General features: G+C 37.2%; 1 protein-coding gene across 2 annotated transcripts in view; it reads right to left on the bottom strand.

Moving 5' to 3' along the window:
• Positions 1–24,680, bottom strand: part of WDR37 (WD repeat domain 37) — a 40,718-nt gene that overhangs the window by 13,720 nt on the left and 2,318 nt on the right. The window contains exons 2-12 of one of the 2 annotated variants that reach the window (XM_082752295.1): positions 21,935–21,966; positions 18,723–18,900; positions 14,800–14,896; positions 12,108–12,203; positions 11,876–11,940; positions 7,652–7,787; positions 6,999–7,070; positions 4,584–4,628; positions 2,789–2,865; positions 1,204–1,441; positions 521–662 (exon numbers count right to left, since the gene is read on the bottom strand). In XM_082752295.1, coding sequence (XP_082608421.1) covers positions 521–662; positions 1,204–1,441; positions 2,789–2,865; positions 4,584–4,628; positions 6,999–7,070; positions 7,652–7,787; positions 11,876–11,940; positions 12,108–12,203; positions 14,800–14,896; positions 18,723–18,860 — 1,106 coding nt within the window. In that variant the 5' untranslated portion in view covers positions 18,861–18,900; positions 21,935–21,966. The remainder of the gene's footprint in view (positions 1–520; positions 663–1,203; positions 1,442–2,788; positions 2,866–4,583; positions 4,629–6,998; positions 7,071–7,651; positions 7,788–11,875; positions 11,941–12,107; positions 12,204–14,799; positions 14,897–18,722; positions 18,901–21,934; positions 21,967–24,680) is intronic. The other variant, XM_082752294.1, reaches the window with a different exon arrangement.

Below are 24,680 nucleotides of genomic sequence, written 5' to 3'. Positions count from 1 at the left end.
CACCAGAAGTTTTACTGCATTCAAGAGCGAAGCAAGTGCTACGAAGTATAAAATATAGCAGAAAGGAACAAAACTTCAATTCTGAACCATACATCAGTAGGGTTCGATGTTGGTTTAGATCTCAGATGAGAACAAAAAGGCAGTAACAATACTGACTGTAGGTGAAAATAAAGACAATTTTCACAGAAACTCCTACCTGTCCTCCTTACGACCTACCATACGACCTCCAGAGGTCCCTTCCAACCTTAATTATTCTGTAATTCAGTGATTTATTTCACACTGAAACCACAACAAGCAGAGATGACCTGTTTGATCAATTGTAGTAATAACCCTAAACTACAGTATAACCAACGCAAAAAAAAAAAAAAAAAAAAGTCTTATAAAACAGGGGAATTAACTTAGTACCTCAAAGAGCACATTAACAACTTTGTTCAGATTGGCAACTGAGGACATTTATACTTCTAGAACTTCTAAAACAATTTTTTTGTTTTGTATTAATTCTGAAGTAAGTGTCACTTACTCTGTGTGGCCCTGAAAGACATTCACAGAATGGATAGAAGGATCTCTGAAATCCCACAGACGGAAAGTTGTATCACGGGATGATGTCACCACAAGACGCTGGGTGGGATGCGTACAACAATGCGTTAGCTCTTGGTCATGCCCTACAAGCACAGATGAGGACATGTAAGGTAATGAAAATAAGACTTTTCATTTCCACATATGCTTGGAATGAAATGCTGATGATTTTTTTTAAAACAAACAGTAAACAATAATAATCATCATTCCAAACTTTCATTTTACTGTTGCTGTAAAAGTTTAGAACTATATTTAAAAGCCAAAACAAAAAAGAAAAATCAGACAATTACCACTCAGTTCACACAACTGTTAAGTAGCAATACATTATTGCTACTTAATATGCCACGAAGCTAACAAAAACTTTTGCAAGAGATAAAATTTGGCTACATTCACTTTAAAAACAACTGCTTCATTGGCCATATATCACATGAAAGAACACAAATTCATGCTCACAGGATTCACAAGGTTGGAATTTGAGAAGCCACTCAGAACTGAGCAGCAGCATAAGCCCTTTGCAAGCTCACACCATACTCCAGAGCAACAACTTAACTTCCCCAGTGTTTCAATGTCTATAAGTAATCCCACATATAGAAATAAACCACCAATTTTATCTTTCTGAAGAAATACCTGTAAGGGAATGGACCAGTTCAGAAGTCTCTACATCATACAGATTTGCTGTCCTATCCCAGGAAGCTGTCACAGCTTGCTTTCCCCCCACAAGCCAGTCAGCTGCTATGACCACTCCTTGATGGCTTTTGAGCGAAGTTAACGGGGCTCTGATAGTGGGACAGTCACTAGAACCATCTCCATCTCCATCAGGTTCATCCTTATCTGAGAACTCATATTCATCTTCTCCAGACACTTGCTATAAAATGCAATAGGAAAAGGAATAAAAATAAATGGGAAGGAATGTCTCAAAGTCACATTTTACAGTGTAAATGCATCCAAACCCCTTTACTGTGAACGTGGGTAGCTTAATTCTCTAGAACCTAGCCTACTCAGGTATCTACTACGAAAATCTTAATTGAAGGGATAAGGCAGGTGAGTTAAATGCATTTTTAATAGCTTCTTCATTTTCAAATCTCTCCTGAACTGTTTAGCTCTGAATATCTGCCCACCTTACAGTCTGGCAAATCATTTCTGTAAATCCTCTCACTCTATTACCCTGAGTTTCATTCCCATGCACGTATCAAGGGACTTTCTTACCTTTAATTTTTTTTTTTTTAAATCAGAAGCATCTAGAAGGACGCTGTTTTTTAATCTCAGGGAAGACAATCATTTACAGTAATATTTTTATCCCTTAGAATTCAAATCCTGACATCAGGATTTGTCTGTTGGTCCTTACATCAGAACTGCATGCTGACACAAACAAAATAAACTCTTCTGCTAAGGTGAAAGCATCCAGCTCTGAAACCTACCTCACTTATGCAAGTCAAATACACTTCTCCTTCACCATATTCAGAGGAGAAAAAGTAACATTTGTACCAATCAACTCAGCTGAATCAAACATTTGCCATTCAGAAATCAACCTACGTATCTCACATTACACAGCCATCTCCTGCCTCTACGCAGCTTACTGAGAAGCTCACGCTACGAACTACATTTTACATTTGTCTTCACAATTTAGTAAGGGTGACTTGAAGTCAAATACAGCACTTGACAGTCTACAGTAAATGTTGTTCCCAGGTTTTTATTCAGTCAGCAAATGTCAGTTAGTATGACGAATACTGGCAAGGGTCAAACAGAAATCAGATTTAGAGATACAATTAAATAATTGCTGAAAATATGAACCTTTACCATCAGTTTGCAATTCACAGCAACTACAGCTAATGCAGGTACCTTGGTAAGGTAAGGTACAAGAACTTAATTAGTTTAACTTAACTTCGTAATTATTTATGATTGTACTAGTTACAAAAAATATACTTGCCACCTCATTTACTTACATGTTCAGCACCTTCAGAAAAAAAGTCAAAGTGCTTGCAGTTTCATAGTCTGTTCTGCACTTCTATTCTGATCTTCAAAAACATGAATCTTTTTTTTAAAGATGCTGAAATATACCTGTTCAACTAAAACCTTAAACCCCACCTTTTCCAGTCCTGAAATCATGCAATTTTTTAATTATGTATAAATTTAATGTTCAGTATTATCATAACACCCATATATGATGAAATTGCTGTGCAATTAGTTGTGTTGCAGTAAGTTGATTGCTTACACTGCAGTCTGCAGTTGGCTGAGGTGTAGGCAACTGTACTATGTATCTCCAGATGTGAGCTGTCTGGTCTCCAGACGCTGCAGAGGGAAAAGAAAGCACAAAAAAATGGAGGGGGGGAGAGAGAGAGGGAGACTCGCTGAGTAAGAGCATTTCCGTTAAAAATAAAAACAAGCTTTAATGTTACATATTTGGCAATAATGTCTGTGTGGCATCTTTTTTTTTTTTTTTTTTTTTTTTAAGCAGATACCACTGTAACTTTTTTGGTAAGCAAGTTTCAATGAAATGGCCCCTGGCTTCAATACAGATAAGAACATAATTAATCATGCAAAATATAAGTATCTACCAAATTAATCCTTCTTACAGTGAAAAATATCTACTTAAATACTACAAATCAGAACACCAGTATCACTGCTGTTCTAGTACGTAACATCTGAAGAAATTACTTAATGCATTAACAAGAGCCATCTTTCATTTGCCATTTCCCAAAATGCTAGGGTTCCTTTTCATTCAATGATTTCTTCTGTTACATGTTTCTAGCACATTTTTTAATGAGAAAATCAAAACAGCAAGAGTGAAGCTATTCTGCCTCTGCCTTAAGCAACTCAGCTTAACTAGCACCAGTTCACAGCTCAGCAGGTATCATTTGATTTTAGACTTCACCTGTTTTTCAAAGAAACCTACCCACTAAACAAGATTCTCTTTGTTATGGACAAAACAAACATGCTCCTAATACTTAGGGAGTACAATGTTGAGAGTGCTACCCTGAGAAGAAAAACAGTCTGTTATGTGTGTGCGCAGACTTGGAAAGTAAAATGTGTGTGAAAACATTTGGAGAAATTTCTTTTTAATAGACCAAGTAAGACAGGTTAAAAAAAAGTTCAGCCTTACATGCTTTTGGGTGTCAGTATTCTGGATCAGGGAGGGAGGTGTTTTCTCACTTGTTCCCCCCCCCCTTTTTTTTTTTCTCATGTAAAGTAGTCAAGTCAATCGAGTGACACAGATTTTCAATGGAAATGTTTTGCGGAAACGCCTCAAAGAAAAACAGAAGTCTCACTATGGCTATTTTTTTGCTTTGGTTTTTGTTTTTGGTTTATTTATTTTTATAAGTCAGTTTACATAACAGTATTATTTATGGTACTGCAACACTAACTATAGAGTTAGCGTATGAAAACAGGAAAATCCAATTAGCCGAACTTAAATCACTGTTAGCCTAGCTAGAAATCATACCTACCTTCTTTTAAGGTAGCCACTGCTGAAGCAGAAAGCAGCAGCATTTTAATTTCTAACCTCAATAGCAATTATCTTCATTTTACAGTGAGTTACCCAAAAACCACAAATTGAATCCAGATCTCTTTAATCCCAAGGGTAGTACCCTAATTGCTGGCCCATACAAAACACAGCACTAACCACATTAGACAATTTTCAAACCCAAAGCTTAATGACAAAATTCTCAATCCTGAAAACATTGTTACACTACCATCCATATTTTCTTTCCTTCTTTTTTTCTGCACATTCAGTATCAACATTTTCCTTCGCTTCTGGAAATATAACTTAATCCAAAAAGGCTAAGATGTATGATTCCAAAGGTCTGTTTTGGAGCAGGTAAGCACAACTGACAGTATGATATGATAAACAGACGGAAAGATCTAGCTCTGATTTCTTACACGTTCAAATATTAAGATCATTCTATCAGCAATGATACTGACAAAGTGGTGAGAGGGGAGACAGTAGTAAAGGATGCATTTATTTTTCCAACATAATTAAAGTACTCAGCAGATGAAAACGATGTACATACCTGTAAGAGCCACTTGCTCAGTTGGATGAAACTTTATGGAATTTACTGTGTAAGACAAAGGAAAGCTTTAAGCTAGCATACTAAAAGAATTATTTCACAATGCTTTATCATAAAGTATTGAGACATCAAGAAGTCTTCAGTTTTAAATAACTTCTTGTCAGATCATAGTCTCTTAGGTGAGAGAAACCACAATGATATTTGAGTACGTAAGCCTATGTAGTATCAAAGAAAGCAGTTATTGTCAATCACAGATACCACAGTACACATTTTCTAGCAAGTTATTTCCTAAACCTAGTGCAAGTGTTTCATGTTAAAAAGGACAAAAAAAACTATATTCATGTAATTGTGTGCAAGCTGGCTGGAGATAAATTCACTCTAGGGAAATTTAGAGCATTAAGTATTCATAATCATTTATAACATAATGAAAACTTCCTACACAGGACCATCAACTTCCTGCTTATTGCTACAGATTACTGGAACAAATGCCTAAAGATCCAATGGAAATAACAGAAATTAGACTTCAGTCCTGCAAAACTACATGTAATTGAAGCATGATTGTTTTACAACACAGTCCTGCAAGAATTCTATCAGCCTACAAAGCTGTTCTTAGCTCAATGTTTAAAATTCAATTACTTTACATTACTAAGCACTTTCATTTTCAAAATCCATGAGATTCTCTTCAATAGTTCTTCAAGAAAGAACTTGAAAATCATTTCTATCATACAAGTAAAAGAGATGCTCATGATTTCAGAAGAGAGTGCTAGAATTTAGTAGCAAAGTGAAAAAGTTACTCATTATTCATGCTGAACTACCTCAAGTCTACTAATTGCTGGCATCCAACATCCCTGCTCTATTTCCAACCAACTGTCAAACATAAACAAGTAAACAAAGTTTAACTAAATACAAGCTATATGAACTGAAATTTAACTGTAATTCTTTTCCGTTAAAACTTAGTTTACAAACTGTTTAATTATAGTTTGGAGTCTTATTATTTTCATGATTAGCCAAAGAGCAATTTAAAAAGAAAATAAACAAAAAAATCATCACCTCAACACAGGAACTGGGTACTTACTAACTAAGTTTATGTGTGATGCTAAATTAGAGGAAAATGCTGATTTCCTTGAGGGTAGAGAGGCCTTACAGGGATATCTTGATAGATGTGAGTGCTGGTCAATCACCAATTGTATGAAATTTAACGAGCACAAATGTCAGATTCTGCTTCTGGGACAGCGTAATCCTGGCTGCACATGCAGGCTGGGGGACAAGAGGTTGGCATGCAGCCCTGCAGATCTGGGGGGTTCTGGTTGATGGTAAGATCAGCATGAGCCAAAGACAAGTCCTGGTGGCCAAAAGGGCACCAATTGTACCCTCACCACACTGCAAGCAACCTGAGCGACCTGCACGAGTTAAGTGTGACCTGTTGTCTCTGTGCATCTATGTATAGGGCATTAGAATCCTTATGCTACAGGAGCTAGTAGTCGTAGCAGCAAAGAAAAAAAAGTAGAACTCCTGGCTGAAAGCAGCTGACCTTACTGCACAGAACTTAATCCTATTTGTGTCCTTGCCAAAGAGTTCACGTGATGTGCCAGCTGCATTACCTAACCAAACACACCAGGTTAATAATGGTGTCCCTCACCTTCCGGCTGCATGACTCAATGCTCCATATGCGTATGAGAGCTTAACTCTCATCAGCAAGTTAAAGCTATGGAAAACATCACCACCTTTGGTCTATAAAACCCAATATTCTTGCCCATTATGAGGTAGAAGGGAGCTAAACAGGTGCTTGTTGTCAAACTGGATACCAAAAATGAAGATTAACATCAGAACACTTACTGCACTGCATTTTTCCACCCAAGAAGCAATACAAAAACACTAAGGTCACGTTTCTGAAATGTTCATACTGGTATAGAGGAAGACAAAAGGGAATTAACTGTCTTCAAAATAAGATTTTAATACCATGCAATAAATTATATATCAAATTACACATTGAACAAAGAAGTGAAGATCGATGGTCACCCAGCACCTGTATAGTGAATCCCAAATAAAACACAGATCCTACAAAATAACCAATTTCTGATTGTGTAAGCTTCTCTTTGTTCTGCATGCGCATGAAGGCCTTAATGAATTCTGACATTTAACTTCTAAGTGTTGTACCTGTGTCTGTTACATTTCTTTATATGGAGCTGTTTATTCATTCAGCATTTGCAGAACTGTCTTAATATTCCTCTCTAAAATAGAATCACATTAGAAAACATTCGCAGTATGAAGACTAATGGAAATTTACAGTTAACTTGCTAATGGTGTTGGCAAACCTGACAGTAAAACCACAATAAACATTTCTGCAGTTGTCCAAAACACATGTCCCCCTCCCAAACACATTCTGCTTCCAGTTTACATAACACGCCCTTATCTTACCTGATCCAACGTGCCCTGCATACTTGACAAGGGACTTCCCTGTTTCTATGCTCCAGAGCAAAGCAGTATGATCTACAAGATTAAAAAACAGCTGTAAATATTGTTACAAGTGTAAACTTTTCACTTTTAACTCCGATTCAACAAGCTAGTTATCTTGGGCTGTACAGCATACCATACAAAAACGACTTCAAATCCAGGTAATGCCAGCTCCTCTTGACTATTAGCTTACACATAAAATAGAAAAGCTTCCAATCATTACAACTTAAAGCAACTCTCAAAACAAGTAAAAGAAATTACCCCAATCAGATTAATCTGCAGTAGGTATCAAAAGGCAAGTTCTATTTGTGGTATTTTTCCTAACTTGAAAACTTGATTTTTGGATCACAACAGGTACATCAGTGACCCACACAGAAGTAAACTGACACAGACTTTAGAAAGATCAATAAGGATGCCTGAATTTTCTGAAGGTTAAATGCATTTCAAGAAAAATCCAATTTAAGGATTTTTGAGACAAGGAATTTCTTTGTATCGACTTTTTCAGAGCTGTGCTCATTGGTGGAGTGAAGTATTCAGGAATGCTTTTGATCTACACTTACTATTGTTTAGAGACTACACCACAATTTTCTGAAGGTTTGAGTAACACAAAACGTTACCAGCAGATGCAGTTCCCAAAACCACGGGCTGAGTTTTCGCAACGCTGACATCCCAAATACCGTCCCTGTGGCCAACGTATTCCTTTACCAGTTGACAGATTGCCCTTGATGTGGTAGTTTTAAAACTGGAGACGATCTGAAATAGCAGAAAGACCAAAATCTTTTTTTCCCCACACTAACACAAGATTAAGTAATTATTTCACAAATACAAATAGCTAAACAATTTTTTCACACCAATTCTTTAGTGTTCAACAGTTCACTGTTGTCAAGAATTTGACACTTGATGGCAGGAAAGTGAGTTTGGATGCAAACATACCACAATTTCTTGTAACATGTCCTTTTTTTTTTTTTTACAGAAGGCTAAACAACTTAGTACTGCACTAATACAACCTCTTTGAAGTAAAATACTGTACAAATGCAGTGCACACTTCCCATCAGCGTGGGTAAGACTACCAACAAGACACCTTCGTATTCCCTAACGATTCCAATTCCTTAACAATTCCACTTGTCCACTCCCAAACAATTATAATTGACAACTTAACGACAGTGCAATCTTTGATAAAATCTACTATTAAATAATTCTAATAAAACCCACAAGCATTCATTTTTTTCACCATTTTTTTTCAAAACTGCAAAAAACTAATTAAATCAAACTGTAATCTGAGAGCATCTGACAGTTTATTTCTGCACTAACACATTTTTCAAGATATGTCAAACTCATCTAAGCGTTTGATAAATACATTCCCTAAATGTTTTTAAGGGAAAACAGAGAAGACTCAACAAATCCAAATTAGTATATGCATAAGTAATAGTAAATCAAAGGAAGAAAAAAAACAGCAAAAATGGGAAAACTACAGGACATTATAGGACAAGAAAATAAAAACCACTTGGTGTCTATAGAAAAGTAATCCACTTGCAGAAATTCTGTATTTTCAGCTGAAAGAAGACTGTAATACTTTTAAAGAAAAAAAAAAAAAAAAAAGTTTATCTCACTCTAACACTTCCAGAGACAACTGAAAACAAGAGTGGTGAAAGATTACTTCAGTAAGAGCAAAGTCTCATTTAATAGTCCCTATTATCCTACAAATCTTTTATCCTGCATGCGATTATGGGAAAGTATCTGACCAGTTGATTCAAAACCTTTAAATGCTTCAACACAAATCAAATGAAGACATCTACAACTTAGCAGAAGTTAGAAATTAAGTCTACATTTCAGATACAGTAAACTAAGGTTAAAATCTCATTAGTTTGTGGCATCAAAAAAGAAGTTCTGACGCATATCATTAAAGCAAATTACTTCTTTAAAATGTTCTTAAAGGGCATCTTCCAGACCTAAAACCAGGGTACATTCCAAATCCTGAGCACACTGACTTTACAGTGGCAAAATGATAATGTTTCATGGCAGCAGAAGCAATGGTTATTAAGGCTGCATTGAAAAGAGAATGGGTTAATGGAAAAGTTATTAGTTCAGTCATACTACAGAGTTTCACAGGTGATGAATACAATCCTATGGGTGCAGCCTTAACACTGAATCTTGTCCTTGAACTAAACAAAATCAATCTATGAGAAACAAAACAACAGAATTAAGTAAGGAACTAAATAACAGTTAAGGACTAATACAGCACTCAGCTCAAATTCCAAACTTGAAGTTTCTCAGCTCTCAGACCCACACTCAAGCTCCTTTTACACTTTGTTTTTCTAATTTTGAGTCGAATCCTCATGCAGAAGTTGTATGGGAAACCTAACTCCTATTCATCAACAAGCACTGATGTTTCCAAAACTGCTGGGCAGTTTCTATTTAATAGAAAGGCCACAATACTCCTGCTGGAGCATCAACCATTTTGAATGAACACAAGGGATAAAAGCTCAGGAATATTATATGTTTAAAGATAGATACATAAATTTGTTTGACACTTTCTCTACACATGGAATCTTTTTAAAAACATATATATACGCGCATATACACTCCTCTTTTGCTGTCTCTCACTTCACATACCAGTAATTGGATCAACTGGATCTTCCCTGGGTTACTTCCTGGTTCCTTACACATTCACAAACATTTTTCCAGAAAATGAAAGGAAATATTTCAATACTATGCAATTTGCTAGACACCTCTGCACTGCAGAAAGTTTTTAAATTATTTGAGCAGACCTCATATTATCATATGCAAGTGCAAGTAACTGGGCAATATCTTGACAGTGTTCCAGTTTGTCCTACTTGTTAAATCAATAGTTTCCTGTACTTCCTTCTGTACAGAGATTTGCTAGTGAGAAAGCAATTGTTTGCACGTAGTGTCAAAACACTGTAAAGATGTCTCTTAAATGGACAGGATACATTAGAAGAATGAAAACTTGGCCAAGTCAGGATCAGCAACACTGCACTGTGGCTGACTAATGGAATTTACTGTCAAAGAACATTAAGCAGCGAGGTTAAACACTACCTCTACCAAAAAGTTTTATTCCCTTCAACTGCTCAATGGACAGGTGAAGTAATTCCTTCCTTTAAGAGTCCTTTTCCTGGTCCAAAAGAATCAGAGATCCTGGAAGATAGTTCATGACGAAGCAAGTTATGCAATTTCAGTTTATTTTCGGATTCTGCATAAGATGTTAACGTGCTCCTGACATCTTATAATTTGTTACAGCTGGGGGTTGTTGACATCAGCAATAAAGTTGCCATCAATGCATGAATTTCATAGAGTAATTCTTGTATTTGCAGCACATTTAATTTAACGTTAAATAACAGCATCTTGTCCATTAACATACACAAAAATGACTTTTAGAGTACCAAGCACTAAATCTACTCTCTCTCTGGGATTTAAGCACCAGTGAGTTACCCCAGGTGCCAAAAGTATCCTTATTCTCCGATAAGAGTTTTGCCAACTTGAATGTTCTCACCTCTCCTCTTTACATCCCAGTAAATTCTGATTTAAAGTTGCAGAAAGAAATACTCCACCACGTTCAGACGTGTTAGTTACCAACTGATACAATCAATACGATGCTCACTGTAAATTAAATTCTTCTTGTTACACTACTCAGGACTACTTCAATGTGCATGCATATCAGAACACTGGGAAACAAAGCAGGTACTCAGGATTCTCCCAGTTTCCTGCACTGAAGTTATTAGGTTCACCTGTCTTGCCCAGGAAATAATATGAGCACTACATTGCTAGCAAGTAAAAGAAGGCAAGCATTTAACAGCAGGTGAAAAGATTAAAAAAATAAAGCAGAAAGTATTAATTGATAACTCCATGGTATTGTACTATTAATACTATGTTGTCCCTATATAAGTGGCCTCACTAAAGGATTTATGAGTCATTAGCTATTAAAAGAAAAAAAAAAAAAGTATCTCTGTTCACCAGATTGACAAGAATAAAAAAGAAAGTTTGAGAAACAACAGGAAAAAGGGGGAGACCAAATAAAATATGAACTCAGATGTACTTCACCACACTATTCTTATTATCTCACTTTCAAACTACTTAATAGATTGTACTTCCAAGACACCTGCAGTCATTCTATTGCCTGCAACAACAGTCTCTGCAGAGCTTCTCGTAATTAGGTTCACAACCAGCTCTCACTGTTTTTTCCTCTGAGACTTCATATTTTATTTACTCTTAACATATCACAAAATTACCCTGAGACAGGGCAGAAAGAGCAGCAGGGAAAACTGAAAAATGCAAAAGAGAAAAACAAAAGTACTGAACAAACGTAGCTGTACAAAAAGAAAAACATCAGACAGGGTAATTGTGCTAAGGGACCTGACAAAAAGATAGCTAGCTACTAATTTGCAAGGCTTGTGACATAAAGAAAAGGAATTCACAGTTTTTAAAAAAAATCTAAACCTACACTACAATGCCTATTCATATCTTAGGTTCCAATTTCAACTGCTCAGAAAAACACAGTCATTTAATTTCTGTTTCCTTCATCAAACCTTTAGCTATCTTTACAAGAGAGCAGTCTCACACAAACATACACACACATGCACATTCTCTCCCCTCCAACATTCACTCTTTAAAAATGTGAAGAGTTAGTGTAAAAAGGTGGTGGTAGCGTGGTTGAAGCAATGAGTAATTGATGAATCCAAGATAAAGACACTGTTCCTCATTAGGCAGGTTCACATAAAGCACAGCACTACTCAGCTTAAAGAAACCACAATTTACAACTTCAGGACAGCCATGTTAGTCTCATGAGTACACAGTGATGAGTAGAGGTTTAATTGGTCTCATACCTTGCTAGTAGATGCCTTGTAAGTTGTCTTTAATTTCTGAGAAAGCTGACTGGTACTATGACTGGCTGTTGAGACAAATAAATTTAAAGGAAGATATTTCAAATACAGCATTAGCTTATTTGTAATAGGTATCTGGCATTAATTCCTTTTAATAAATTCTAAGTTTAGGCCAGCCACGTACGAAAAAAGTACATTGAAAAAGACTATACAGAAATCTTTGTGGATCTCTTACCTTTTGTTTTCAGTTGTCCTTTGCTCAATTCAGCTCCATCAATTGTCTGTCCTTCAGCTGCTAAACGCTCGTTAAGTGTATCTATCTCTCTACGTACTGATGAGAGCAAAAATTCATATTAATACAAAAAAATATAACTATAATTAACAATGTCATTAACATACTATTTAAGAATTGTTATGTAACATATGCACAATGTATTTTGCACTAAGGACAGGAAAATAGATTAACTGTGATTTTATAGAAGCAGTTCTCACCAAGACATAAACCAAGACTCATGCTGAATGTTCCAGAGATCAACCTTGACCCAGATTCCAAGGAAAGTATTACTGGCTTCTAATTACTGTTGCTTTTACTATGAAACGTGACTAAAGATTAACAAAGCAACTTCTGTGAAATAAATGACCCACCTTTACTGACTTAAATCCAACAGAAGGCAGAAAACTTACATCATCAGAAATATTTTAGCCACACAATTAATACGTCATTTCTTGGCAAAGATTTTACTCATCATGAAATAGTATTTTCCCCCAAATGCTTGTCTACTGCTAGTTTCAGGGGGAAAAAAAAAAAAAAAAGTAGAGCAAACATGCATTTTACAACACTTTTGTTGTATTTCAGAGTGAAGAATGACACAAATTTGCACTTAAGCATTTTCAAAACATCAAGTACAATCAAAATGTTTGTGCATGTTACACAGAGCATGTATGCAAGAATAATCTGTCAATTATTTATGACTCTTGCTAATGCCATTTGAACACCAGAGTGATGGCATAGCTAAAACAGATCAGGTACTTGGAAGTGATTTCCAGTTGCTGGGTTGGTTTTAAAGTTCCCCAGCTTCATTTTATAAAGATGAAGATGGCTTAGAGTTTTTTCCTCAAAATCTGGGCTGATATTCTTCAAGCATCTTCCTTAGGTGAAACTTGGTTGAGAGGCTTTAGCCAAGCAGTTTTTAACTGTTCTTAAATCTAGGTCTGTCTCTTCCACAAATTCTTAGGACTACTATTTTTAAAATAAATAAATAAATAATCACTCATCCCCAGACTTTGGAATAAAGCTTTCAGATCTGGGAGAATAATCCACCAGGAGAGTGTTTTCTGACATTCCTAAGAAATTCAGAGAAGTCTCAGTCATAAGCACTAGGAGTCAGTTTGCAACCGTGTATCAAATCCAAGTGCCTGAAATGAGCAAAGCAAGGACTCTTTCCCGTGTTCCAGGTCACATGCACCTAAACTTACTAAACACAGAATGAAAGAGAAGTAAACAGAGAGACAAGCTTGTAGTAACAAATGACTGAAACAGACAAGCCAGGCAGACTAAAAGAAATGGCTGGGAAAAAAAATATAAAAAAATCAAGACTGCAACATGGAAGGAATCAGAAAAGGAAGAAACTAGAAATTAACTGCAACAAGGAAAAGTGAATATATGAAAAGCCAGGAAAGAAAAACTGAGTGAGATTCTCCACATAAAATAATTGCAACACTAACACAGGAGTTAGATCATGAGCCACAGTAACACACTCGGCATCTAAAGAGAAAAATTCGGAAGTTGTCAGGGAGGCAGAAAGAGATCACAAATGCCAGGAGCAAAATATAACTACCAGGTGAAGAAGGATGCAGAAGTAACAGAAATAGGATGGAAGGAAAATAACCATGCTCTGGAGGGTACAGCCAAATTTACCACTTGTTTTCTGACAGCCATTTGTGAATTTCTGAAAACTTTGGAAGGAGAAGGGGGTCATAAAATACTTTTCTTGCTTCCAGCCAACTTCACAGCAGGAGGCTGAAAACTGAGGTGTGCAAATTGTCACTACTGCAAGAAGCGTGCAGTGTTTCTGACGGCCTTTAACCAACACTGTCTCCAATTTTTAAAATAAGAAAAAAGCAGCACATTTTCCAAAAGCATGCAAGAGTGTTTTTGTAACATGAGTGTCTGCTTTAACTGTGATAACAGATCAGCTTTGGAAAAAAGTTTGACTTGGAGCCAAGACAGACAGATTCCACAATTCAGAAGCCAAGCCATGCAATGCAGCTTCCAGAACCCAATAAGGAAAATTTAGCAGGGGCTTCACAATATGGTTGCTTGTGTTACTTACTCTGGGTCCTCTTACATCACTTTAGATCATTTATATCACAATCCAGTCATTACACATAGAACATTTTTTCCAGATAACACCTGGGATTTTTAACTGAGTGCTCAACTTCAAAATTCATGAGCAGCTGCAGGTGCTGGTTATGCAATGCGTGAGGTAGTATGATCCAGAAACACTACATTTTATACTGTTGTGGTGTGTTTTATTTTTTGTTTTAAGACAATTTCTGACTAAAATTACATCATTAAAATGAAGCCTGTAAATATATATTGCAGTCACAGTCTCAAACATCAATGGCTGCACAGTTACTGCCAGATTAAAATGGTATAAAACCAAACGTGCAGCAACAAGGAGACAGACACTTCCCTTTCTCTGCCAAGGAGGATATCACACATTAGTTCTCACTACTTGCGTCAAAGAGCTAAGAAAGTTATTTTTTCTGAAAGGGGACAAACTCCGTCTTTCACTACAAGTTCACTACAAAACAGTTCTTGAATTCCTCACCAAAAAATACATTAAATTACAGTATCCAGTGTAAACTCTTCCAATTCCTAAGTCCAAACAGTTCTTAAGTTGCTGAAAGAAAGATATACTCACATTCCAAATTTTCAATATACAGGTTCTCAAACTCCCGCTCGATTTGTCCAAAAAGTTCAAGGAGTGTGTTCCGAACAGAAGATGGTAGCTTAGAATCCTAGAAGGCAAAATAGTGGGTTTTATAGTTTTATTTAGATACTATTATCTATGTATAGACATAGATACTATATATATATATATATATATATATATATGCATACATAGAAAAGTTTACTCTGAGCTGCATTTGCCTTTCAATCTTATGCCAATTTTAGAAGTTTTCTACCTCTCAGCAAAGAGGGAAATTAAAGCTTCTTCTAGCATCGAACACAAAACAAAAAGTTTTGGGGACATTTCTATGCAAATACTTCATTTTACATATGCTTTCTCTTTCAAGGGACAGAATTCAAGTGACCATTTTTTTATTATTATTTTTATTAGAGAAAAATTATAAAAATATAACAATAAAGGAAAAAAAAAAAAGGTGAAAAAATGTATTATAAAGTCAAGATGCTTCTAGTTCAAGAAGAAAAATACTTCTGGTTGACAAAGTAACTTACAAGTTGACTATGCATTACCTGAAAAAAGTGCTTTGTGATGATATCTACTACTAAACCTATGGACAAACTAAGCTTTTCAACAGTCACCTATTTTTGTCACTAGCCATAACTAAGTGTGAAATAAACAGCAATCTCTAACCCATCCCTCCTCCATATTATTCAAGAACCTCCCTGTTGCAGAAAATGCTTTGAGATAAGTTTGCAGAGAAAGGCCGAATTTTTTTCAGCATAATCAACACCACAGTTCTAAGGCATAAACACGTGTGATAAAACCACTAATGCGGGATTTAAAGGGCCCAACTTCAGTATGCAGTTCAACACAAGTTTCTGAAGGCAAACTACTTAAATTTTATTAATCTGCCTTTGAAATACCACACCGTCACTGAAGAAACCCATACCATACCACCAACAGCTGAGCACTGATTTCTGTCGGGATTCAAGGTCCCCACTCTATCAGTTACTGAAGAGCTTTGAGAAGACAGCGAGTACAGGAGAAGGCTGCAGCACACTGATAAACTTGAGACCCAGTACTAACAAGCATGTTATAAAATGTAAAGCATGGTATGCTACTAAAAAGGGGTACATTAGAAGGGAAAAAATATTGTCATAAGGATGATAAATGTAGTAAATTAATCCACTAGCTGGCTTAATCTACAAATACGGATTGAAGGACGAGCTGTCCTTGTACACCATGCAAATAAATTATGCTAAAACTGTTATTTTCTTCTGCTGCTGATAGACCACAATATGGGCTTACTGCAGTTATCATTTACCTACTTAGCCAGTTATTTGGAAATTTCCACTTAGTGAGCCCTACCCTAACACTGAAAAAGCTCAACTATTCCTTTGTAGCATATCTAGCCTGTCATCTTGGAGTTCATCTAGCAAATACAGGGAATGTGCCTATCAGCAACTTAAAAAAGAAAAAAGTACAAGTATATACCTTCAAAGTCTTGAAACCATCAGCTCTGAACAAAAAAAAAAAGAAATTGAGTCAGCTCCTGCCACAGCACAAACCACCACTACTTGAGGTCTTGGAAGTACAGGAAAACCATTACTGAGTGGAACATTAATACAGAAAACCACCCAAATTATAGTGAACTTCATTATTTCAATGCAAGTTACAGAATGATTATAGCTTGTTTTGTTCTTACGTGTTCCAGCAAACCCAAATCAAAAGAAATAGTTTCCATTCCTATACACTGACTGAAATACGAACAAGCGTGTGCACACTAGCCATTAGAGGGCAGCATGCATCTTTGATCAAGTCAGCATCTAAGCGACCAGAATTTAGCCTAACATTCTCGTTCATACATTCAGCATGACTGACTACAGAGAAGCAGAAAAGCCTCTCATGATCCTCATTTTGTATTAGCTAATAGGTTGTCTCTGGATATCCAGCTTAAAGAGAAGAGCAAGAGAAACCACCGCCAGCCACAACACAGAGCACACCCGCTTTGTGCACAGCTCTGTCTTACACCTGTTTCATGGCTACTTTCAACTGGGAGAAGCAGGCACAGTGCTGAAAGAAGCAGTCCTACGCTCCTCATGCCTCCCCAGTTACTCTGTTCTCCATCATCATCTGCCTCCCCCCAGACAGGGTACTTCTCTTCACACATTCACAGAGAACCAGAATATCAAACAGATCCAGATTAAAACCAGCCCGGGATAAAATTGATTAAACAAGAATACTACACAAATTAAACACTACCAAAAGAAATACTGAAATTCAAACAATTATTTCTGATTCAAATACCCACTAATTCCAAGCAGCAAGGTTATAAAAGATACTAGGCTAGCCTTCTAAAACTGTAGAAACAGGGAAGGAAAAGCAGGGGAAGTTTTTATTCTACTTCTCAGAGCTGGATAGCACTAGAAAAATCTAAATCTGTCCTAAAGTAACCAACACAGTAAAACCCATCCACTTCCTATACTAACTTGTCAGTTGGCATTGCTTCAATTAGCTTATTAAAATACCATGCAAAAGTATTTTTGCAGATAAGCAGACAGCATTATCTGGATTTCATGAGGTTTGCAGCTCCTCTATGAAGTTGCTCTATGCATTAGAGCTGGCCACTGGCTGTTCAAGGTTACAGGTCAACAGAATTCACTAAGATAACACACAAAATATTTAAAAGATCTACATACTACAGCGCAATACACCTGTGGAGTCTGATAGGAAATACTAAAATAAGTTAATGTGTTTTTTTGTTTGTTTGTTTGTTTTACTGCACAGAAGTGACATCATGACCTCCCAGCTGCCCTTCCCTCCTGAAGTCAGGCTGTAACAGCCCAAACGCATGAGCACTTTTCTGTCCGAGGAAGTATTGCCATCCAACTTCCAGATGACAAGCAGCAACAACTTCAGCTCTGTCAGTTCTCAGAAAACTAACAGTGTAATTAATTGAATAAATAGATTCAGCACAAAAGCCTGTCACACCAGAACAAACAAGCTGTTCACTTCAGAGTATCTGCAGACCAGAAGAGAAAGTGAGGTTTCCCATAGCTAAACGCCGTTACAATTTCAAACCAACTCTCTGATAAACATCAAGTTTTGCATCATCTTTGCCAGGCCCACGCTAATATTGCATATTCAACTTGAAAGCAGATAGTTTTCAAACTGCTACTTGCTTATCTTTGCCAGCACTGCTACAAGCACTTCCTAAAGGGGTCCTGCCTACAGTTAATTTCAATGTTTAAGGTGAAGCATTCCAAGTGGCTCCAAACTGCATGCACTGTACAGAGTGACACAATTTAAAAAGCTACAGAAGTTTGTGGTTGTTGTCCTTTCCCTTAAATTAACTGCACAGAAAATCCCACGTGTATCTGAGCCAAGTTCAAAAAAAAAAAAAACACACCACAAACAAAAATCTAAGTTAGCTCAAGCCTGTCAAGTGGGCAATATTTATTTATTTTACAGAAAGGAATGCAGAAGAGTGTTCTCACTAACACCTTCCCTATCAGAGCTGTAATAAACAAGTATTTCAGTTTATCATACTCCTAAATTACTTCTGTTCCAATTTCAAACTTATGAAATCAAGAACCAGTCTTCACCTTAAAGGTACGTGGAGATGGCAGGGGGAGGTGCAGCAATCCAAACAGGCTTTTCCCCTGTATTTGTTAATGGTTTCATCATTCGTGTAAGAATACGTAAAAGCTAATGAAAAGCTTCCCAGGTCTGAAAACAACCTGAAACGCTCAACATCTGCATCAATGGTCTTCAAAGACAGTCAGCACTTGAAAGCAAACATGTCTGCTGTTTCTCCAACTTCACTGGGTGTATTTCATCACTTAAGTTTACTTAGCTTCTTCACGTAGGAAATACTTCATTAAAAACAAAAAAAAAGCTAAGGAAGTTACCCGAGCAGTAGCGTGTTACCTTACCTGCCCTTCCAGCATGTCTCTCTGCAGCCCAGCCCGTTCTTGCTCGGAACTGTTGGTTCTTCGGATGGAAAGGCTGTGCGATTTACGTTTCTGCTTTGCTTGGCGAGCAGATGCACAACTTCCACTTTCTATTGGCATTACTTCAAAAAAACAGCTTCACAGAGGCTCCTATGATAAACTAAGGACAAGCGTTAAATGTCACAATTTGCTTTCCCAAATTAATTGGAGGTTTTTGGTTATTTCCTCAAAATAAAATTCTGCTAAATTTTGGAGTTCTTTGGGGTGTCATTAAAATAGAGAGATCCTATTACTCATAAGTTCAAAATCATATGCATAAATGCAAATAATGGAATCATTTTCACGTTACTGTTTCATTAGCTTCCCAACCTCCACAAAAGGAAAACAAATTCCACTACCTTGCTCATTTTGGTGAATACCAGCAGCAATAGCCCCAAAATGCTTCCAGAAAACAATTATTATGCATACTATAGTTCACTGAAATGCATGCAGAAAATAAAACCCAGCTGGAAAATGAAAGCAAACAGACATGATAATTTAAGGACACTGTCAGGTTCAAATTCTGTAATGCAACTTCAAGCACTAGCATATGAATGTCAATACACGTGCTTGTTTACATATAGCAGAATTTAATTTTAATGGCATTCTGAAAACTACTTTCCACTGTTTTTTGACAGCTCATGGTTTCACTTTGTTGGACAGTAAAAGTGCACTTGCCTTAATGTGACCACTGAAACCGAGCCTGACTTACCAAGTTGTTGCTGTTAATTTTCAAACTTTGTCAACTTTTTAAAGGCAATTATGCGTTCTGATATCCTTAAAAGAACCTGACAGTATCACCAAAGAGCATTACCATGCATGATCTACTGCTTTCCCCTGTGTAAGAAAAATCAAATCATATTTGATTTCTGCATAAATACATGGAGAATATGTTCTTTACCATCAATTTGTTATTATTTTTAAACAAACATTTAATTTCTGGATTTCTTTTTATTATTAAACCTGATATTCAACAACAATTATTTTAGCTTCATGGGGCACCAGCTGTTAAACATTTTCAAAATTTCAGGATTTATTATTCTGAAAATAAAAATTCATTCTCCAGCATAAAAGATTTCTGAAACAACAATTACAACTTAAAATAGCTGCAACAGTCTGCAGAGAAATAGGAGAGCAGAGTTGGCAAAGCTAACAAGGCAACTGAGCTTCCTTTCAGACAAGATGATCAAAGAAAAATTTAAAGCAAACCCAGGGCCACTTCCAATTTAAGATCCGCCAACACACTAGATCTCAAGCTAGGAATGAGCACCATAGCTACGAACAAGATGAGGCATTAACCACTTTGGTGTTTCTGACATGGTTTTTCCAACTTTTTAACATATCATATAGCCAAGGAAAAGCAGAGCTTACTAAAAACACAGTATACCGTGAATAAAAACAGCTTCAAATTTGCCTTGTTTTTTTGTACTTTTTTTTTTTGTATCTTCATTTTGTGGTATAAAGGAGCCTAGATGTAATTAAGGTTTTGATGCCCATAATCCTCAGACCTTCTAAAAATATAATTGGTATTTCAATTAGCTGCTGGAACACCTGAGCTCCAGTAACCTGACACCAATCCCTGAGTGAATCTAAAACAAAATTCAGGTTGCAGCCCTGGCAGCTTGTCCTTCGCTGAAATGATTTCATTCATTTCCACTGGACTCTGCACAGTCCCCCCATGCACCTAATCCCACTGGAGCTCTTCGTGTGTGATTAAGCAGTAGTAACTAATTACCTATATTCACAAACCAAAGGAGAAAGAAGAGGAAGAGCTACCATCGGGTAGTTTCGTATTTCACTAGGTTTCTTTTTTCCCCTGTGGCTGGATTCCTCTATCATTACAAAGACAGGGGTGAAATTACAAAAAAAAGCCAACCCCATAATCAAGTTATTGCCAATTTTCTAGGCTTCACTGAGTATTTTCCTGTTCTTGAACATATGGTAAATGATCAGGAATAGGCTTTCAGTGCTCCTCACATTTGTGTTTCTTTCCATACTACAATTAGGCACCAAGCACTGTTGGAGATTCTCCTCTTTCTTATCTCACCTGGGAGCCACTCTTTTGGTTGTTTCCAGTTTAGCAGTTTCTGTGGTGTTTGTGATTAATTTCTGAGGCCCAGTGAAACAAACTGTGCACACACATAGATGCATTGAACAGTTTTATACCTACACACGCACACAGTTGCATATAATCATATAAATCAGTTTACACTGTTTCACTTCAACTCTGTGAAAAGAAATCTGATTTCTAGATCCTGCCAGACATCAGCTGCTAAGCTGTAGGTACCCACAGAGATGTTAACATTGTTTATATTTATTCCTTACCAGGCTCGTTTACTTACTCCTTGTTTTAACTGTGTTAGCTCCCACCTGCCCTCCGCTGCCAAGCTCCTTCATTTTAGGAGACGTCACCAAGCTACACTCTTTTCTGCGCTGCTCCAGGATGTACAGATTCGACAGCTCTACACCAGCACATCCCACCACGTAGAATTTAAAGGGACACAGTCAGGCAAGATTGTACTTTTACACAGTGAAACGCTCCCAGTAACTGCACGAGAGATGCTATTTTCAACACTGCTAAGCAAGCAGAAAGGTGAGAGACACTTCTAAACTGTATGCACTTCACCTGCAGCCAGTGTCACTGCCAGGAGCCGCACTCTCCTCATGCACCAGCAGGACCACGTCGCTCATGCACTGCTCTGGAGCCAGCAAAGCATGCACGCTCCTCCCCAGGCCCAGCACCAGGGCACAGCCAGAGCAAAGCTGCAGCCGGAGAGGCAACAAGCAGGCACGTGTATACCGAGGGCAGGAAGGAGAAACCGAAGGGGACCAGCTCAACTTTCTGGAGTATTAGTCAGAATTCCACCCAACAGCCTCAAACTTCCAGGAAGGGAGCAGTCATTAAGAGCTTATAAAAGCAAGACGTAAATTCATATAGAAAAAGGAATGACAGTGTCCCTTTAAATATTGACTTCTCTTTGACAATTTCAGAAGTGTTTGGACGCAACAGTGAGAAGCTAGGGATTTTCCAAGAGCAGATTTCGTAGAACAGATCCTTGGCAATACGATACTAAAATATAAATAAATAAGGTGCTCATTTCTAGCAGTTACCTGATTCCCCTCATTACGTAAGGTTTTCAAGCAGTGAAAATTACCTGTCCAGAATATCAGTGTCATGTTACATATCCTATGAAAACCATATTAAATATTGATTAGTGACACAGTCAGTAGTATGCAAACCAAAGTTTTTCACATTTCTGAAACGTTTGTAGTTAGAACACAGAAGACTACGGGAAAGGGGGAAAGGGGATATATCGATACAAGTTAGGGCTAAGCACCAAATCTGAGTCAAACAGAGTAAGAAAAAAGGCATCAAAATGACCCATTATATACTGTTAGTCAGACGTAGTTAATCAGAGCTTTGGAATGCTATAAATGGGTTGTGAGAAGACACATTCATTTCCCCTTGCTTAGCAAGACTACCAGTAGGAACGGAAAGTCACCAAGAGGCATGGGACTGGTTTCCTGAACCAAATGAGGCTGAATTCACAACAGCTAAAAATTAGCATAGAGTACACAAACTGAACAAAAGTACTTCCCAAGGGAAAAAACAACAGAAAAGGGGGAAAACAGCTGTATTACTAAACTACATTCAATAAAGGCACACCACTAAACCAGCACTGTATTATTACAAAGCGAGCTTGTAGGACACATGGAGCATTCCTCCACAATTGTTTGGGAAAAGACGGCTTGCATAGGGCTCTTCACACAGTGATCTGTCAGAGCCTCAGGAGTGCTACCAAATGAATTTCCAACTAAGTCAGTCAGCAGAAGTAGGGGGAAAAAAACGTGTCCTAGAAAACAGTCTAGACCATAGGTGATTACCACTTTCTGAACGCAAAGCTACTCTGGCATTTCAATTATGCTGTTTAATTAAACTCCTATAATATTTTATAGCGTGTTAAATTAAAGTTCTGCCACCTACCTTTCTGTAACAGATGTTACCATGTATTCAGTCACAGGAAATATTTCATCAGAGTTAACAGCAAACCAGTTACTGCTTTATTCAGCTACAACAAAGGGCACTGAACAGACCTGCACACACAGATCTTACTTGACTTAAAGAATTAATTCACTGCAGCCATCAACTGATTCCCCTTGCATGCTTCTGCTCTCGAGCATGGAACAAGAGCAGCAGGCTGCTGAAAGGAAAGAATTCCTGGGGTATGCGTACTGCTGAAGCCAAGGAGAAAATCTGTTTTAAGAAGTGTCAGAGCGCAGACAGAACGGCTACAGTACTGCATTTCCTTTTTTGTTCATTCAAGACAACACGCAAGGCTGGAAAGGGAAAGCATCAGGAAATTTCAGCAACATCTCTTACCCAAGATCTCCCTGCTCCATTTTGTTTAAAGTTTAGCAATGCTAACACTTACTATTTAAAGGATCGTCAGAAACAAAACAAAACAATTTTACTGGGTTTGCGTGTGCTTTTAAATCTCTTAAACAGTTTCAGGTCTCTCTGTTTCAAATATATTTTGAGAACACAATTTTGGCATATACTATACAAGAAGCAAAGGCTTATTGCAACAGCAATTATTGTCCTGTGCAACAATAAAACCTGAAGGTACAAAGATGCATATAACACATCTTCATAAATGGGGAAGGAAACAGGAAAGAGAGAAGAATGACTGCAGCTATGAAGTTCTTAATCACATGTAACTGAGTTTGACAGCATTACTCATGAGTTAAGGGAATTTAAAAATCAACCTACACCACTACAACCTTTATTAATATGCAAAGGAATCAAATTTAAAAGCGTTTTGAAGTTTTCACTGAACAATTAGTTTCGAGGATGCTATACATTCAAGTGTAGTTAATTCATTGCAAATGCCAGGAACAGAGCACACCTGAGAAGGATCACACTGAACAGACTTCTTTGCAAGACTCAATGTTTTTCTAAAGATAAATATTTAGGAAACAAAACCCTTCCGGATCATCCTAGATGATGCTAGAACCTCTTGATAAGCGTGCTCAAACCTAACAAAACCCACTCGAGCGTTACAACATGATTTTTTTCCCCTAAATTTAGAACAGCACACTCTCAAACAAAACTGGATGTTACTTGAAACGTAAGAGGGGAGAGCAGCCCCCAGTGAAAAGGAGACAACCTCCCTTTGACAGCAAGCATGGTAAAGGAACTGCATCGATGAATTTTAAGTATGTTATACAGCTGGGAAGCGATGATAAAAACTTCAATGCACTAGCAGGAACCTACCCCAAGCAAGTTTCTAATACCAACACTGAAGAGTGAAGCAGGCCAGTTTTGCTGCTAGCAAGCTTTGATCTTGCTAACTCAGCTCTGTCAGCAAACGTTGTGATCCCATCAAAATGCAACACGGACCTAGGCTGCTGTCTACTAAAGCAAAAAATTATACCCTTAGCCATACATACTTATTTCAGTTGACATTAAACAATAATCAATAAAAGTAGATGACTTTTTATTTAGAATATAGAAGAATGGGTTCACTGTTTCTACTAGTTTAAGGAGCACAGTGCACAATATAAGCTTACATTTAACACTAGTTACTTACCTCTGCAGTATATACACTGTGCTTATTTTATTAATAAGTATTGATTAGCTGACTTTTCTTGAAGAGCTCAATAAAGAGCATCAAGACCTGCTAAATTACTTTCTGCTGGTTAAATCCCAAAGAGCAGCCTTCAAACATACTTTATTTCCTTAGCCGTTTCACAAAGCCTTTAGCTCTCCTTCCTGTATCAGCAAATCCCTAATAGCTTGGAAGCAGTCTAGATGCGTGCTCGGGTATGCAAATACAAGACCTGAGGGTGAGGAATCCCAAGGAAGCTGGAGCACAAAGGTGGTTTAGCCAAGTATTTGTT

Source organism: Aythya marila (assembly GCF_965140915.1).
Source record: "Aythya marila genome assembly, chromosome: 2".
Classification (NCBI taxonomy): domain Eukaryota; kingdom Metazoa; phylum Chordata; class Aves; order Anseriformes; family Anatidae; genus Aythya; species Aythya marila.
This window is presented reverse-complemented; position numbering and strand designations above follow the sequence as displayed.